The sequence below is a fragment of the Mobula birostris genome, chromosome 1, assembly GCF_030028105.1.
Source record: "Mobula birostris isolate sMobBir1 chromosome 1, sMobBir1.hap1, whole genome shotgun sequence".
Taxonomy (NCBI): Eukaryota; Metazoa; Chordata; class Chondrichthyes; order Myliobatiformes; family Myliobatidae; genus Mobula; species Mobula birostris.
The window spans coordinates 44047163-44066113 of record NC_092370.1 but is presented as its reverse complement, the minus strand read 5'-3'; the positions used below and the strand labels follow the sequence as shown (position 1 = coordinate 44066113).

The window sequence follows — 18951 nt, the reverse complement described above, 5'->3', positions numbered from 1 at the left end:
GATTTATCCTTCATATTTTACTGGGAACCCACTGGCTGTTCAAAATAGAACTTCTGCTATTTTCCAACAAGTTCCAGCCCAGTGAGCAATGCCTGGACTGCTGAGTTCCTCCAGCTTTCTGTGTGTGTTCCTTAAAAAGTTTTTCCTTTTTCCTACAAAGCGCATTGTACAATGAAAGACATTAAACCTTCACCAGAATTTATTATTCAATTTAGCTCCATCCTGCTGGGAAAGTTTCCTCCTGTGAATCACAAATTCTGCAAAGGCTACTTTAACTGACTTCAAACAAATATTTTTTTATATAAAAACATCAAGGAATTGAATACAATTGCAAAGCCTTATTTCTACAAACAGGCCTGAATCATCTTGAGTAAACAATTTGGTTATTCACAACAATTCCACTTTGAAGATCAAGAGATCTTGTTGCTGATTGGATAATAGGTTTCAAACATACTGTAGATAGACTGACTCCTTGTGGCCTGATTATTCCTTTCAGCAGCAAAAAACCCAACCAGATAGTTTAATTTCAGTGTCTTGATTTGATGTGTTATCTTTAATCTCCAAGAAGAAACAATGTAGCATAAACAGACATCCCATCTATTGGCAACATGATACAATTTCCACTTTTTAATAATATGCTTTTGGGTCAATACAAAACTTGTGTGGTTCACAGTAAACCTTAGCACGTTGTTTTGAAATTTCTGTAAAACTTGTCAAGAAAGGCTCAGACTACAGTTTTTCAACTAGGGCTGACTATTAAAATTTCCTCTCAAATCGCTATAACAAAGCCCTGAATTAAAGAGCTAAGTGAAAAACAACAACAAAAAAATATGATACAGAATCGATCCAGGCACCAAGCTTGGCCTGAAATTCAATTCCATCCCTTCTAGCAAACTGTTTGTTGCTCACCAAATTTGAATGAATTCTTAGGCCAGTCAACTTTGCAAAATCCTCCTCACAAATATTTGGGGATCAATTGGGAAAACTATCTCACAAACTTGCAAAGCAAAAGCCTAATGTAGTTGTACTCACAGAATACACTTGATAGACTATATGCTAGATCACAATGCAATTCCTGGGTATGTCTTATCCACCAACAAGACAAACATATCAAAGTTGGTGGTGTAGTGGTATATCTGAGGGACTAGCCCCAAGAGTCATCAATATTAACTCTGGACACCATCGGGTCAAACATGGAGAAGGAAACCTCCTGATTGTTATTTCACCACCTTCCTTCAACTGATGAATCAATGCTTCTTCTGTTAAGTAACAGTTGGAAAAAGCACTGAAGATAGCAATGACAAAAACGCTACAGGTGGAGGCTTCAATGTCTACCATAAAATGGATTACAAAGAATATTTAACGTAGAAATCTACAGCACATTACAGGCCCTTCGGCCCACAATGTTGTGCCGACCATGTAACCTACTCTAGAGACTGCCTAGAATTCTCCTAGTGCAGAGCCCTCTATTTTTCTAAGCTCCATGTACCTATCTAAGAGGCTCTAAAATCCCTTATTATATCCGCTTCCACCACTGCCACCGGCAGTGCATTCCACACACCCACCACTCTCCGTGTGAAAAACCTACACTGGACATCCCCTCGGTATCTATTTCCAAGCACCTTTGTGTTAGCCATTTCAACTCTGGGAAAAAGTCTCTGGCTATCCACGCGATCACTGCCCCTCATCATCTTATACACCTCCATCAGGTCACCTCTCATTCTCCGTCACTCCAAGGAGAAAAGGCCAAGTACACTCACCTATTCTCATACGGCATGCTCCCCAATCCAGGCAGCATCCTTGTAAATCTCCTCTGCACTCTCTCTATAGTATCCACATCCTTCCTGTAGTGAGGTGACCAGAACTGAACACAGTACTCCAAGTGGGGCCTGACCAAGGTCTTGTATAGCTATTGGGAGCACCAGAACAGAATGAACTAGCTAAGTCCTGAATGACATACAGCTACCAGATTGGGACTGTGGCAGAGTACAAGAGTAATAAACTACCTCAGCTTTGTCTTCACCAATCTACCTGTGGAAGGTGCATTAGTCTATAAAATCACAGGTAGAAATGACCACTGTAGTGCTCATTAAGGCAAAGTTACATAGTCACAGGAATACCCTACATCATATGTGACACTGCAAATGTGCTAAATGGAACAGACTTGGAACAGATCCAGCAGCTCAGAACTAGGTATCCACGAAGTCTCTCTGTCACAGAGAGTGAGAGTGAGAGTGAGAGACAGAGACAGAGACAGAGACAGAGACAGAGAGAGAGAGAGAGAGAGAGAGAGAGACAGAGACAGAGACAGAGACAGAGACAGACACTGACTGACTGTGGTGGGTCAAACAATAGTTTTTGCTGAATGCAGATCATGATCTCTTGGGTGCTTTGTTATTGATTGGAGGGTGGTGGGCACTGATGCTTTTTGCTGAAATGAGTGCAGAGTGTTAATACTTGCTGCTGCTTGTGCAGGGGAGGGGAGGGAGAAGGGAGGCTTTGGGTTTCTAACGTTTTTCTGTCATTCATTCTTTTGGGGTTCTGTCTTTCGTGGATGTCTACAAAGACAAGTATTTCAGGTTGCATACTGTATACATTCTCTAATAAATGGATCCATATGAACCATAATTGTGGGTAAATTGCATAAATACTGTGTAATAGAGCTAAGCTGTTACCTGACCAATGACTCAGTTCGAAGCTCCTGTGGTCGAAGTACTACCACATGTGGTCATGGATGCTGCTGTATAAATAAACACCTAAGAGGAGGAGGGGCTGGCATGTGAATGTTGAAAAGAGAAAAGTTCAGAACAAAGTCCTTCTGAAGTATCAAATCAATGACCCATTTTGGTTTCTTGATGCCATGAACCAGGGAGATGTAAAACCAACTGAATTCATTCCACACGATTATCAGCAAAAGCTTTGTGAGCAGCGAATTCAGCAAAGGCAATGGGTCCTGCCATTATACCAGCTAATACAGAAGATCAGTTCTAATCAAGTTGTTCCAGTAGTTACAACACTGGCAACTAACCAATGTAGAAAGTTCGCTGGGTACATCGTGTTCACAGAAAAATCCAGAACAAATCCAATGGAGCTAAATGTCACTCAATCGGGTCACAACCATCAGTGAAGTGACAACACAATCAAGCAGCACGCACTTACTGATATTTAGTCCAGTCCATGAAAGCCTAGACTCTAGGAAAACAAGCAACCTGCTGGATGAACTCATCTGGCTGAGCAGTATTCTGTCATGATAAAATCTAATCATCTACTCGTAATAACATTCAATGGCATTGTCTCTGTGCAACCTTATTTTATCCTATTATTACAATGACACTGGAGGTAGCCACTTGATCCATTGGGTGCATACTGCCCTTCCACCCCCAGCGAAGCAATTTTGTTAATCCCATCTCCTTCTCCGTACTTCGCTGTATTTTTCTTAATTTTCCTGGGAGAGGGTTGTAAGGGACATGTGACTGAAGTGACTTATGTAGACTTACACAACATGTTTTATAAGGTGCTACAAAATAGATTTGGCTTTGAGAATAAAAACTATGGATCTGTCAGAAAACTGGCTAAGTGATAGGAAACAAAGATGTAGTGAAAGGCACTTTACAGAGTGGAGGGAAGTATGCACTGGAATATCCAAGGTCATAGCACTAGGACCATTAGTTCTAATAGATTAATTATTTGGATGGGTCTACAGAGTACAACTGCCATATTGTCAGATAATACATAACATGGTGATGCAATGTACCGCAAGTGTGACAGTATAATTGAGTTGAAAAAGATATGAACAGGTTGGTGAATGGTAAAGAGGTGACAGATATAAGGTATTACATTATGTTTCAAAGGCCCAATTCAGAAGTTCAAGTTTAATTGTTATTTTACCATGAATGAATACCCATGAGTACAGCCAAGTAAAACAGTGTTACTCCGGGGCCAAGGTGCAAAACACAGTACTAACAGTCACACACAGCTCAAGGCACACATAGCACGTATAAGGTTGCAAGCACATATCCGTAAAATATAGTCACACCAAAAGAAAATATAGTCCAAGACCCCAAGTCCATGAATTTTGCAGAAATCTGCAGTTGACCACAATGTAGCTTGTCTTCTGCTGAGCGATCACTAGTGGGCATTACACACTCCAGAATGGAAACCGTGCCATGCTTTCTCTGATGGAGCGCACTGACCTCAACACCTCTCACCTGCGCAGCTGTAAACAGGCAACACTGCAGCTTGAGGTCTAGTCTTCGTTATGACTTAGGCCACGCAGACTCCTTGTCATCCGCCAATAAATCAGTGAATCAGGCTTGCTGCATTCCACATTAACAATGTCCAACAGGGTCTTGCAATCACAAGAAAAGCGACTAAGTCGATCATTCGCTGTTAGACTGCATACCACCTTCACACACCGACTCCTCAGATTCCCCTCTGATGCAAGCAGCAACACAATCTAAACCAACTGCAGCTCCTACAGTTTCTCTGTGAATCAGCAACTCACTGATGAGGTAGACCTACAATTCTTCAATTTCGTAATGTCCAGAAAGGTCTTGTGATTATAAAAAATGTTTAAAAAGAACACACCACCTTTGATTGACTGTGTAAAGCCACTACGATTGAACAGGCCGTCATCTCAAAGTAAGGTCCAAGTACAGACTGTGCATGGTTTAGCAGAAGGGAAGGGAAAATGCAGAGGGTTTAACAGCAAGAGAAAAAGGGAGCAGGATGAAGGATCAGGCAATAGGGCAAAGAAGAGAATGCCCTGGGGCAAGAGGAGGATCGGGCAAGGGAGAATTGAACAGGAGGTGTGTTAGGTGAAATACACACAGAGGGAAGATGGAAAGGGGGAGAAAGAGAAAATAAAAATGAAGAATGAAAGAAAAGAACAGTGAGACAGGGCACAAAGTCTTGAAATGTCCCAAACAGGATGTCCAGTCCTTATTCCTTGAATTCGGGGGGGGGGGGGGTCCAGATGTGGTCTTATTTGCCATTTCCTTTTATAGGTCTGAAGCAGTATCCCCATCATCTTCCCTCCCTTGTTTTCCTGTTTTTTCTCTCTTTCTCTCTTGTAATAAGTGCTTTCCTTTGAACATTTAAATGCAATAAAACATGAAATTTGCTCACATTAATTTTATTGTTAGAATCAATCTGCTCTCTCACAAGATTAAATATGGCATATGCATAATAGAATTCAACAGTTCATTGACAAGATTATAACCAAGGAAAATAAATGGAAATATCAACCTACTCTTTCAATTTTATATGGAGCCACCACACTTTGTTCTTTGATTAAACAGATCTAAAAGAGAATTATAATTAAAAACAATTAATGCTTTTATAAAATACTAGAGTTCGCATTTCAAACTTGCAGCCATCAACTGTGATTTCAATATTAATTACTTGTATGCAGATCAGGGAATTCCAGATCAGTGAAGCAAAATGCAGTATAAACAAGTTAATTCTAATGAATGCTTTGAAGTACTTCAATAACAAGATCTTCTTCTCACTTTGTAATTTCCTCCAGCTCCATAAACTACGTAAGATATCTGTAATTCTTTAATTCAGATCTGTTGCTCATCCCCTAATTTTATTGTTCCACCATAGGTGCCATACTTTCAGCTGGCAAAGCCCTCCCTGCCCAGTTCAGATAGACGTTTTCTTTCAAAAACGTGTAATGTCACTGTTAGGTAAAATGCATCTATTTCAATAATTCTGGGACTCATTTCCAAAAGGTGCAACTTAGGTTCCATGCTGCTGTGTTGGAGACCAGCCTACTTGAACATAGAATCCTAATGCAGCCAAATTCAAATCCAAGGACCAAGATTTTAAAGCATTTACCACGCCCAACACTCAAGCTTCCAAGTTGCAGACACAAGGCAACTAAAGCTAGCTATGCCAGTATCCTTGCTTCATCCATCCAGAAACCCAGATAATCTCAAGTAACTTCCTGCCAGCAGAGGAGAATTAGTCCTAGTCAAGCATCATTGTCAGCACCTGTGTTTTTTTTTTTGACCATTGCTATAGCCTTCGCATATTACCATTACTATCTTTGGTTCCAAAGCTAAATGAGAGCAACAGATCAAATACTGAAGGAAAGGAAGGGCAAGGGAAGCAAAGATTAAAATGAAAAGGATCCACTGAGTAGTAAAAGGAATTCACTTTTAAATTTCCTTCAGCTGAAGGGAATTTTGAGCAAGGTGAAAAATGGCATCATATGTGCTGGCAGGAGAGTGTGCATTGGAGGCAGAGAAGCAAGCTCCAAGCCATCATGGAGCATATTGGAAAATGAGTATTGCATATAACATCTGAAAACCAAAGATCCTTGAGCAATCTGCTAAACTGCAAATAAACCTGACAATACAGACCCACAAAAAGACATTAGAAAAACTAGGGCCACACCATAATAAAGGTAGATTTTCATGATGAAATTTACCATGACTTTCAGAATGTCATCTGAAGAGAAAAATGTTTGAAAATTTCCAAATATACTGCTAGGATAAGCGAATATTGTCCTCACAAGCATCCTCAGAATTGAAGTCTTAATTACATTTCCTTAGCTCCAATGGATAGGGCACATAGTTCACATGCTTGACACCAAACTTTCAAATCAGACACTCTGTTTTACTGCAAGAAAATACCTAGAGTACAAAGAAAGTGAGGCAAGGCTGTTCTCAAAACCTATTTGAAATACCAAAAACATCGTCAACGGAAGCCTGGCCTATCAGTGTTGAGTATTGAAGAGGAGCATTCAGGGTGGTACTAAGAACCTTGAATCTGTTTGTTTCCCACTATAAAGTGGAAAATCTCATAAACTAGCCATTGCTACCCCATCAAACACCTCTTTTCCCTCCTTTGGCAAACTGTGGGCCCCACACTGGCCTCGTCAGCTGTATCAGAATCCCAAAGGATTAAATTGAGAATTTCTTACCTGATGGCATGTAATGCAGAATCCACAAATCCGATTTCTGGAAGGCATGATTTCATTACAAATAAACATAAATTCATATCATACTTCAAATTAAATGTTTACCTACATAGGACTGAAGCTGAACTTACTCTTCAAAAGGATTATCAGAGTTCTTATCTTCAATCTCTTCAATTCTGCTGCAATCTCTAAAAGGGAACTACAAATTTTCCAATGTTAGCAGTCTCAACAGTACGGTTCTCTAAAGTTATGAGGATGAGCATTCAAGTAAGTACTGTGAATCTCACTGAATCAGTAGGGACTTGTAAATATAAAAGATCTTTATTGAACACAAGCATATCTTCTGGAGAACCTATTTCAATTCTCTCCACACTCAACAGTACAGTAATGATTGATAGTTTTTAAACATAAACACAACAGTAAATGATGAACTACAGTTTCAAGGCTATAATTATCTACTTTACCATTTTGGGTGTAAACTGGTAACTTTTGTAGAATAACAAAAACAAATGGCAGAACTCCTTTGAATATCCAAATACCAGTGGCTGGTCTGAGGGGTTCTGAACACATTTACATCAGACACTCAAAATATTTTAAACTTTTGTTACAGTAGAGGGATAGCTCCCTGGATATACAAACAGCCAGAGTATTAAATAACAAACCAGACAAATCCTCAACTGCACATTCAGTGGCAGCGATACAACAGTGATTACTTGGGAGACATATAGAGTCAATAGAAGTGAGGCAAAGCACCATCAACTGCATAGACCCTGTACAGATTGCAGAGGAGGTGTTCGGTACCCTGAGGCAAATCAGGATGGATAAATCCCTAGAGCCTGACAAAGTGTTCCTTTGGACGCTACGGAAGGCAAGTGCAGAAATTGCCAGGGCCCGAGCAGAAATAGTTAAATATCCTTAGCGGCAGGAGAGGTGCCAGAGGATTGGAGGATAACCAATGTTGTTCTGCTGTTTAAAATAAAGGCTCTAAACAGGAACCAGGAAATTATAGGCCAGTGAGTCTGACATCAGTTGTGGGAAAGTTATTGGAAGGTATTCTAAGGAACTGTAAATTTAAGTATTTGGAAAGTCATGAACTGATTAAGGATAGTCACCGTGGCTTCCTGTGTGGTAGATCATGTCTAACCATTCTTATAGAGGTTTTCAACGAAGTTACCAGGAAAGTGGATGAAGGCAAAGGCAGTGACTGTTGTCGATACAGACCTTAGTAAGGCATTTGACAAGGTCCCGCATGGGAGGCTGGTCAAGAAGGTTGTCGCTCGGCACTCAGGATGAGGAAGTAAATTGAATTAGACATTGGTTTTGTGGGAGAAGCCAGAGTGATAGTAGAGGATTACCTCTCTGACTGAAGGACTGTGACTAGTGGTGGCCAACTCTTCTCTCATGCCTCTAATACTCTTTACTCCACCGTAATACTGATACATCTGACTTTAGCTTCTACTTTTCAAATTTCAGGATGAATTCAATCATATTATGTTCACTTTCCCCTAAAGGTTCTTTTACCTTAAGCTCTTTAATCAATTTTGGGTCATTGCACAACATCCATTCCAGAATAGCTGACTGTCTAGTGGCTGAACCACAATTTACTCTAAAAAACTATTTCACAGATACTCTAGAAGTTCCCCCCTCCTGGAATCCAGCACCTGATTTTCTCAATCTACCTACATATTGAAGTCCCCCATAACTACTGTAACATTGTCCTTTTGGCATGCATTTTCTATCTCCCGTTGTAATTTGTAGGCCACATCCTTACCACTGTATACAACTCCCTTCAGGATCTTATTAACTTTGCAGTTCCTTAGCTCTATCCACAATGATTCAACACTTTTTGACCCTATGTCACCTCTTTCTAATGATTTGATTTCATTGTTTACCAACGGAACAATGCCGCCTCCTCTGCCTTCCTGCCCGTCCTTTCGATACAATGTGTATCCTTGGACATTAAGCTCCCAGCTATAACCTTCTTTTAGCCATGATTCAGTGATGCCTACAAAATCATGCCTGCCAATCTGCAACAGTGCTGCAAGTTCATCTACCTTATTCCATATACTGTGCGTATTCAAATATAACACCTTCAGTCCTGCATTCAACCTTTGTGGTTTTGTGCTCCTTTTACATTGCAAATCATCCTGTTGACTGCAATTTTGCCCTATCGACAGCCTCTCCTCACTACACATTCCCTCTATTTGTAAACCAGTTACCTCATCTTCAGCACTATTATTCGCTTTCCTATGATATTTCTTGCATTGAAATACATGCAGCTTATGACGCTAGTCACACCATGCTCAACCTTTCGATTCCCAACTTTGTCTGAGGTCTTACCAAGATCTGCCTCCACAACTTCTCCACTAACTGTTCTGTCACTCCAGTTACCATCCCCCTACAACTCTAGTTTTAACCCCACCGAGCAACATTAACAAACCTTTCTGCTAGGGTATTAGCCCCCCCACCCCCAGTTCAGGTGCAAACCGTCCCTTCTGTACAGGTCCCATCCTTCCTGGAAGACAGGCCAGTGATCCAAAAATCTTATGCCCTTCCTTCAACACCAACTTCTTAGCCACATTTTAGATTGTATAATCTTCCTAGTTGTGGCTTCACAAGCATGTGGCACGGGTAGCAATCCTGAGATCACAACCCAGGAGTTCTGCCTTTTAACTTAGTTCCTAACTCCCTATGCAGGACCTCGTTAGCTACTCTACCCATATCATTGGTATCTACATGGACCACAACTTCTGATAGGGTAAAAAGGGTAAATTTGATAAAGGGATACAAAATTATGAGGAGTATAGATAGAGTAAATGCAAACAGGCTTTTTCCACTGAGGTCAGACAGGATTACAGCCAGAGGTCATGGGATAAGTGTGAAAGGTGAGAAGTTTAAAAGGTACAAGAGGGGAAACTTGTTTCACTCAGAGGGTCGTGAGTGTGCGGAATGATCTGCCAGTACAAATGGTGTATGCGAGTTTAATTTCAATGTTTAAAAGAAGTTTGGATAGGTACATGGATAGTAGAGATATGGAGGGCTAAGGTCCCGGTGCAGGTTGATGGGAGTAGGCAGTTTAAATGGTTTTGGCATGGGCTAGATGAGCCGAACAGCCTGTTTCTGTGCTGTACTTCTCTGTGACTATAACTGTTACAATAGTACAGAATCAGAATTCCCACACTGAATGATTGGATTCAATGGCCTTAAAGTAATTTTACAAAGACTGGTTCTTGTTTAAATTGATACCCGATATCCAAATAATTCCATGTAGACCATAAGACATATTAGAAGCAGAATTAGGCCATTTAGCCATTAAGTCTGCTCTGTCATTCCATCATAGTTATCCCTTTCTCTTGAACCCTTAAAAATCAAGAAACTGTCAACCTCTGCTTTAAATATACCCAATGACTTAACCTCCACAGCCATCAATGGCAATGCATTCCATTGATTCACAACCTGTCTAGAGACATTTCTCATCTTTATTCTAAAGGGATATCCTTCTGTTCTGAGCCTCTGCCCTCTAGTCCTAGATTCCTGCACTATAGGAAACATCCTCTCTACATCCACTCTATCTAGGCCTTTCAACATTCGATTGGTTTTCAATGAGATTCCTCCCTCATTCTTTTAAACTCCAGTAAATGCATGCCCCAAGACATCAAATGCTCCTCATATGTTAACCCTTTCACTCCTGGGATTACTCTTGTGAACCTCCTCTGGACCCTCTCCAATGCTAGCACATCTTTTCATGGACAAGGAGCTCAAAACTTCAAATGAGGACTGACCAATGCCTTATAAAGCCTCAACATTACATTCTTGCTTTTATATTATACTCGCTCAAAATAAATGCTAACTTTGCATTCCTCTTCCTTATAATAGTCTCAACCTACTTTGAGGGCAAGGGTTCCCAGCCTTTTTAATGTCATGCAGCCTTAACAATAATCGAGGGGTCCATGAACCCTGAGTTGCAAACCCCAGCTTTAGAGTATCCTGCACGAGGTCTAACAAGTCGCTTTGTACCTCTGACTTCTGAATTTTCTCCTCGTTTAGATAATGTTTTTGCTCCTCCATGCCTTGTGGCACATTGTGCAGCATTTTTGCTATTTCTGTAGCATTTGACTGTTTTTTTATAAGGTCGAATTGCTAGCTCAAAGCGCAACCCAGCACAGATGGAAAGCAGGTTATGAGCTGGCTGGATTCATACTTAGGACCACTTGCCTCGAAATCTAGTGCTGACGCAATTACACCACCAGGCAAAATAATTACTTGGTACATGAGCAACTGCCAATAAATATACGACACATTATAAATGCATTCTTCAAAATTAAAATGGAAATATTTCCACCCTCTTTTAAAATTGTACAGATATGAAGTAATTTTAGAAATTGGGTTTTAATACAGCAATCCTCATAACAAGGCTGTCTTATGAGAATAGGTTGCATGCAATTGTTCTCACTATGAAACTTGCATATTTTGAACATTGAAAATGGGTTTAAGTTCCTAAAATGCATCTCCTCACACATGTATTCACACAGCTGCAGAATGGAAGGATGTCCCTTTAGAACACAGATGAGAAGAAACTTCTTTAGCCAAAGGGTGGTGAATCTGTGGAATTCATTGCCACAGACAACTGTGGAGGCCAAGTCACTGGGTATATTTAAAGAGGAGGTTGATAGAATTTTGATTAGTGAGGGCAAACTTTATAGGGAAAAGGCAAGAAAATTAGGTTGAGAGGGAAAATTAATCAGTTATGATCGAATGTTGGAACAGACTCGACAGACTGAATAGCCTAATTCTGCTCCAATCTCTTATGGTTTGATATTCATGGGTCAAGATGATGCTTTCAATGAGGACCAATTCCCTCTCGAATTTGAATTTTCCAAGTTCCTAGACTTTCCACGGATCTTAGTATACTGCAGATTAAGTTCTCAAGCTCAGCTACTGAGTCTCTGTTCTGCCACTTAGTTGCTTAAATTTTACAGTGAATTTCATCAGCTTGGAGCTCATTCTCAAACAGTTGGCAGGCTGGTTTGACTGTTTTTTTTTTTTCGGTTTAAGCCATTTCTGTTTCCTGTCTAAATTACATACTTCAAAGATGAAATATACTTCTCCACTGCTTTTGAGTTATATGGCAATCTCCTTCTTCAACGATCATCTTTTATGACATACTACTGATTCTGCACACTTCCAAGAGCTAACATCCCACAGAGATATTGTCACTGGCAAATTCTCCAATTTGCTGACCATTAAACTGGGCCTGTCATCTGTTATAGTTTAGCTACAATTCCACGTGCACTTCATGCTATGTTGATCAACTTCATCCCTTTACAGAACCTATTACTCTTCCATTTTCTTTTTCCCATAAACTTTCAGTGTACATTATACCCTAGTTCCTACAGAAACCTGTCCTTGGCAATGTGAGCTGCTCTTTGTGGCCATTCTTGTCCATGTGTTGACTACAATTCTGGAGGAATTCCAGACTTCAGGGCTTTGCTACTAAGTATTATAACTACTAAGTATGTCAAAATCCTAACTGTGCAAATATCTTTTAGTGTTAGGAGGTTGCAGCACATTGCAGAAATAGAAAGGAATGAAATCAGAAGGACCTTTCAAAATAAGAATGAAAATATTTAAATAGATAAGGATTCAGTATTTTTCAACAAGCACTAATAAGCACACTTTAGAACAGGAGGAATCTGCCAATATTTGAAGTTAGATCTCACAGAATTATTTTTACGACTTGTCTCATTTGAAAAAAATACATTTTGAAAAAGTTAGAAATATAAAATTAGATGGAAATTTGACCAATACAAAATTCTGTACATCTAAAAAAAAACCTGGTTACAAAAGAAGTACATCTTCCAAATTATTTTCCTTTGACTTCATCATTTCTAAGACACTAATCCATTCAAAAATTAAAGTTGATTAAGGATCCATCAATGCTCCATAATTTCCCTTTACGCTCTGTGCAAACTCCTTACAGGTAGTGGCAGGAATAGAACCCGGTTACTTATACTACAAAGTACTAAACTAACCACTACACTACCGTGCTATAACCACAACATTTCATGCTTCTTTCATTCAAAATGAATGCAAAGTGTAAACCATTATCCAAAAGGGCGATGTAAAACATAGAACTCTACAAGATGCTACTGAGACGCTACCAGTTACGATGGTGCTATGGAATGCGCGTGACAGCTTCCTGACAGTCAAAAACCTAAGATATCTGACTAAGAACGTCACTAAGGATACTGTTTCTAAGGTAAATTGCGTTAAGTTATTGCTGTAAACAGCGAAAGGGTGAGTTCGGGGATGAATCGTTGCTGACGAAGTTCCAATACTCATACAGCTAGCCCAGGAGCAAGGCTGGATCACTCTGGGCGCTGAAAGGATAGGTTGGGGACCAAGCAGAGGAGATTCAATTTTGATGCTTGTACAACTGGCCAAGGTGCAAGGTTGGATAACCTTGGGTGCCGAGCTGATGTGAAGAGCTTGAGAATGAGGTTGGGCTGGGCAATGAAATCTAGGCCCAGAGCGAGTGGCTAGGCAGCATGGTCTAGGCCCAGGGCCCTTCACAGCAGCAGTGCCTGGGTCCTAGTGCAAGTTTAAGACAATTTAAGTGTCAGCCCAAATTGTAGGGGAGAGCCAATTTTGCTCATTCTCTGTGATCTTCAGTCCTCTCTCCAGGGTGCCAGAGCCTTTCGTTGTTCCGTTATTTGGTCAACTTAAACGCCAGCCCAGATAGACTGTTAAGACAGGGTGTTGGTCAGGAGGAGAGCCGAATTTGCTCATTCTCTGCGATGGTCATCTGCACAGTGTTGAGGCTATGAAAGCTGCCCCGGCTGCTGTGCTCTGTGCCCACTAACATGATGAACTGATAACCGAGGCATTGGGCCCATCCCGGGCTGCTCCAGGGTTCGGATCTGAGGACTCATTTTGGTTCGGAATGGTGTTGCTCGCTTCAATTTTTTGCATGATTTGTGTTTTTTTCTTTCTCTTACACACCAAGTGTTAGACTTTCATCTGTATTCTTTTTTTAATTTGGGTTCTTTCAGGTTTCTTGCTTTGTGGCTACCTGTGAGCAAGCAAGTCTCAACATTGTATAATTTATGCATTCTTTGATAATAAATGCACTTGAACCTTAAGAATTTGAATTTCAAACTACAACACGGCCAACTCAAAAAGTTTATTATATACAATGTAGATTTTGTTCAACTAGTCAGAGGAAATACGCCAACATCCGTACCCGTCTGACAGCATTCTGTTGCTACTTTTTATTATCTGCTTCACAGGTCCTTTCTCTCTTCATTTTCCCAACAGCTTTGATCCTTTTTTTGTGTCTTTTTGCATATGTCCCCTTCTTTTATTTTTCTTTAGAAAGGTAGCCACTGGTTGGAGTGAAGTTCCATAAAAATAGGGGGCAGAAGTGTGTGAAGTGGCCATTATTAGGAAAAAAGTTATTTGGAAACTGGAAGGCCTGAAGGTAGATCAGTCACCTGAAACAGATGGCATACAGCCCTGTGTTCTGAAAGAGGTGCTGAAGAGATTGTGGGGGTATTAGTAATGATCTTTCAAGAATCAATTGATCCTGGCATGGTTCTGGAGGAATAGAAAATTGCAAATGCCACTCCACTCTGCACAATTCAAGATTCAAGTACATTTATTATCATGATTGTATAAATTATACAACCTTGAGATTTGCTTGTTCATGGGTAGACACAAAGCAAAAAACCTGAAAGAACCCAATTTAAGGAAAAAGACCAACACTCAATGCGCAAGAGAATGAAAAAAAAAATTAGAGGCCATGCAAACAATTGAAGCGAAGAACAGCATTCCAAACCAAAAATGAGTTCTCAGATTCGAACCCCAGAGCAGCCTGAAGTAGGCCCAAAGCCTCGCTTATTGGTTCTTATTAGTGGGCACGGAGCAGAGCGCCCTCAGTGCCGTAAAAAGAGGAGTGCCCATCACAGAGAATGAGGGAAATCAGTTTTCATCCCGACCATCAGAGTCTTTTCAGTCTATCTGGGCCTGTGTTTAAAGTGACCCAATGACGGAACAGCGAAAGGCTATGGCGCCCTAGAGAGAGGAGTGAACATCATGGAGAGTGAGCAAAATCGGCTCTCACCTCCGATCTGAGCCAGCGTTTAAATTGTCTAAACAGCGCATTGTATCTTGCACTCGGACCCAGGCACTACTGCAGCACAAGGCCCCAACCCCAAACCAGGCTGCCTAGCAATTTGCTTCGGGCCCAGATTTTGTTGCCTAGCCCAAAGCTGTCCTCCAGCTCTTGAAATTAGCTCAGTGTCCAGAGCAATCCAACCGTGCCCCAGGTCAGGTGTACAAGCAGCAACCCTGACTTATCCTTGCAGCACCCAGAACGATTCAACCTTGCTCCCAGGCCAGTTGTACGGGCATCGGAACTCCATCTGCATTGATACATCTCTAGTACTCGCCTCGGCATCACTCGCCCCTTCACTGTTTGCAGTGTGAGGGGATCCAGGAGTGCCCTTATTAACTGCTTGAAGAGAGACAGAGAGAGAGTTATTTATCATTGATGGTTTGTTTTAAAAAGAGACAGAGACGAAGATTGATGGTTTGACTGTCACTTTAAGGCACTGGGAGGTAACTTTGGAGAGAAAAACTGAGCAGCTCGAAGGTTGCTATGGTGACCAACAGGACATTATTGATGTTACTTCCAAGGACTTGTTGCCTGCTCGCATTCCTTTACAGACAAAGGAAGGAGGGACACTTTGAATGACAGGTGATGCTCAGCACAGGGAAATAAATGGGAGGTCAGGTGATACAGACCTCAAGACACATGATCGGGACACTGAATGAGCATTGTTGTGCCCGCAGAGAAAGTGGGTTTTGGAGGATCAATCAGGCGGATTGATCCTAGTGCTCTGCCAGTTAAAGTTCAAAGGCAAGACTGGTGGGGAGTTGTCCATGTGTCCGACCCTGGCCTGGTTAGACAGCTCAACCACAACGAAGTATGGTCCCCTTTGTTGTTAAGTCACAGTCGGCAACTTGTGAAGGATTTCGGAGGACGATGAGAAGATCGACGGCAACAGCTCACCTGAAGACTCGACTCAACTCTCTCTCTCTCTCCCCATCGCTATTCAACTAAATTCCACAACTGAACTGAACTGAATTTTACTCAATATCGTAAGACCTTATCTTTTTACCCCTAGACTTAAAGAAGCTTGGTTTTTCATACATATTTCTCCACACTTACTGATTTACTTACTTATATATACAATTCTTGCTAACCTGTTTGATTTATCTTCACTTAGTTTACTGTATAGCGTAGTTATTAATAAATATTAATAGTTTATCGCAATACTAGACTCCAAAGTGGTTTCCATTTCTGCTGGTTTCTTTATTCCCGTCACGGGGTACGTGACAGTAGCAATAATTTAATACAATTTACCTCAGAAAAAGTATTTCTAGCGATGTTTTAAGCTTTCTTAATTTTTGACTATGAAGAAGCTGTTGCACACGTTAGGTAGTGCCATCTTAACCAAAAAACATAAACTGTTTTCTAAACGGAGAGAAAATTTAAAACATCTGATTTGCAAAGGGACTTGGGAGTCCTTGTGTAGGATTCCTTAAAGATTAATTTTCAGGTTGTATCAGTGATGAGGAAGGCAAATGTGATGTTAGCATTCATTTCAAGAGGACTACAATATAAAATCAAGGATGTAGTGTTGAGGCTTTATAAAGCACTGGTGAGGCCTCACTGGGAGTATTGTGAGCAGTTTTGGGCCCCTTATCTAAGAAAGGATGTGCTGATGTTGGAAAGAATTCAAAGGAGGTTCACAAAAATAATTCTGGGATTAAAAGGCTTGTCATATGAGAAGCATTTGATGGCTCTAGGCCTCTACTCATTGCATCCTACCGAATATTGAAAGACCTAGATAGAATGGACATGGAGAGGAGTTTTCCTGTGGTGGGAGTGTCCAAGTCCAGAGGACACAGTCTCAGAATACAGGGATGTCCTTTTAAGAACAGAAATGAGGAATTTCTTTAGCCAGAAGAGTGGTGAATCTGTGGAATTTGTTGTCAAAGGCAGCTTTGGAGGCCAAGTATTGGGCATATTTAAGGCAGAGGTTGATAAATTCTTGATTAGTCAGTGCATGAAGGGATATGAGGAGAAGGCAGGACATTCAGGCTGAGAGAGGAAATGGATCAGCTATGATGAAATGGCTTAGAAGACTCAACAGGCCAAATGGCCTAATTCTGATCTTATGGTCTTATAATATTGTGCAAGAAGGCTGCTGTCAAGAGTAATAGGGTATACTGCCTAGAGGATTTGGATTGCGAAGTGTATTTCCTGAGAATAATGGCTGAAAACATCAGTAAGTCTAGCTGGGGTGGGAGCCTGAACATAATCGTATATTGAGAATAAATGTAATTTGCGGGAAATATCCCCATGAAAATAGTACTACCTATGTTGGAAATTGAACTAATTAGCATGACAAACTAAAAGGGAATAACCAATTTAAATTAGATTAGCTTACAACTAACATCCAAGTGCAAGAAGTAAGTATGTGATATTCTGCAAAATTTTCAAGTAAATTCAAGATATGCAATATGGTACACCAGGCATGCAAGAACAGCTCATACACACTCCACCTTTAAAATGGGTTCTGATATTTGATCTGGTTCAAAGATCAATGATTTGGAACAAATCTTCAGGGAGCCTTTAATTGTTCTGTAACAAAGAAAGACAGAAGTGCTGATGTTAGGCAGATGTGTTAATGACAGTTAACTATTACAATGAGTGCAAATGATACAATTCTCTTTCTACCCCATAGTAAAGCTATGATCGGGAAAAGTACAAAAGGCTGAATAGTAACTTTCCTCACCCAACACAAGAGATTCTGCAAATGCTGGAAGCCTGAGCAACACACACAAAACGCTGGAGGAACTCAGCAGCTCAGGCAGTATCTATGGAAATGAACTAACAGTCGACGTTTTGAGCTGAGACCTTTTATCAAGACTGGAAAGGAAAGGGAAAGAATTCAGCAGAAGGTGGGGGAAGGGGAAGGAATACAAGGTAGAAGGTGATACCTGAAGCAAGAAGCTGTGACAAAATAGGTGGAAAAGGTAAAAGACTGAAAAAGAAAAAGAATCTGACATAAAAGTGGACCATGGGAGAAAGGGAAGGGAGGGAACTAGGGAAGCAGATAGGCAGGTGAGGAAAACAGAAGAGGTAATAGGGGAGCCAAAGTTGGGAATTAAAGATGAGGGAAGAGGGAGGGAGAACAATTATTGGAAGCAGGAGAAATCGATGTTCATACCAGCAGGTTGGAGGCTACTCACATGGAATTTGAGGTGTTGCTCCTCCAACCTGAGAGTTGCCTCCTCAACCAACTTGAGAAATCTTCTGTTTCTTTCTCAACAACAGACGTGACAAGTTCCCCTCCACCACCACCATCCTCTATCAGGCAGAACTGGTCCTCAGCCAACAATTTCTCTTTCGGCTCCTTTCACTTTCTCCAAATTCAAGGTGTAGCCACAGGTACCCACATTGGTCCCAGCTATGCCTGCCTTTTCGTTGACGGTGGAACAGTCCATGTTCCAAGCCTTGCCTGGTAATGCTCTCTATTCTTTCTGTGCTACATTGATGCTGCTTCATGCACCCATACTAAGCTCATCAATTTCATCCAATTTCCAACCGGACCTTAAATTCACTTGGTCCATTTCTGACACCTCTCTCCCCCTTTCTCGATCTCTCTGTCTCCATCTCTGGAGACAAACCGTCTACCAGTATCTTTTATAAACTACTGATTCCCACGCCTCTCCCCACCCTGTCATTCCCTTTGCTGAATTATTTCATCTCTGCCACATCTGTTCACTGGATGAGGCTTTCCTTTCCAGAACATCAAAGATGTTCATCTTCTTCAAAGAACAGGGCTTCCCTTCCTCCACCATTGATGCTGCCTTCACCTGCAACTCCTCTATTTCCCACATATCAACCCTCACCCCATCTTCCTGCCATCTTAACATGGATAGAGTTCCTC

General features: G+C 40.9%; 1 protein-coding gene across 5 annotated transcripts in view; it reads right to left on the bottom strand.

Moving 5' to 3' along the window:
- The window catches only part of nsmaf (neutral sphingomyelinase (N-SMase) activation associated factor), a 152123-nt gene that overhangs the window by 113894 nt on the left and 19278 nt on the right, over positions 1 to 18951 (bottom strand). For 4 of the 5 annotated variants that reach the window (XR_011885587.1, XR_011885584.1, XM_072254663.1 and 1 more), the window contains exons 3-6: positions 17561 to 17639; positions 7060 to 7127; positions 6932 to 6968; positions 5252 to 5302 (exon numbers count right to left, since the gene is read on the bottom strand). Coding sequence is in view for 2 of the 5 variants with exons in the window: in XM_072254663.1 (XP_072110764.1) it covers positions 5252 to 5302; positions 6932 to 6968; positions 7060 to 7127; positions 17561 to 17639 (235 nt within the window). In the remaining 3 variants the exon portion in view is untranslated. Of the gene's footprint in view, positions 1 to 5251; positions 5305 to 6931; positions 6969 to 7059; positions 7128 to 17560; positions 17640 to 18951 lie in introns of those variants that run through there. The other variant, XR_011885590.1, reaches the window with a different exon arrangement.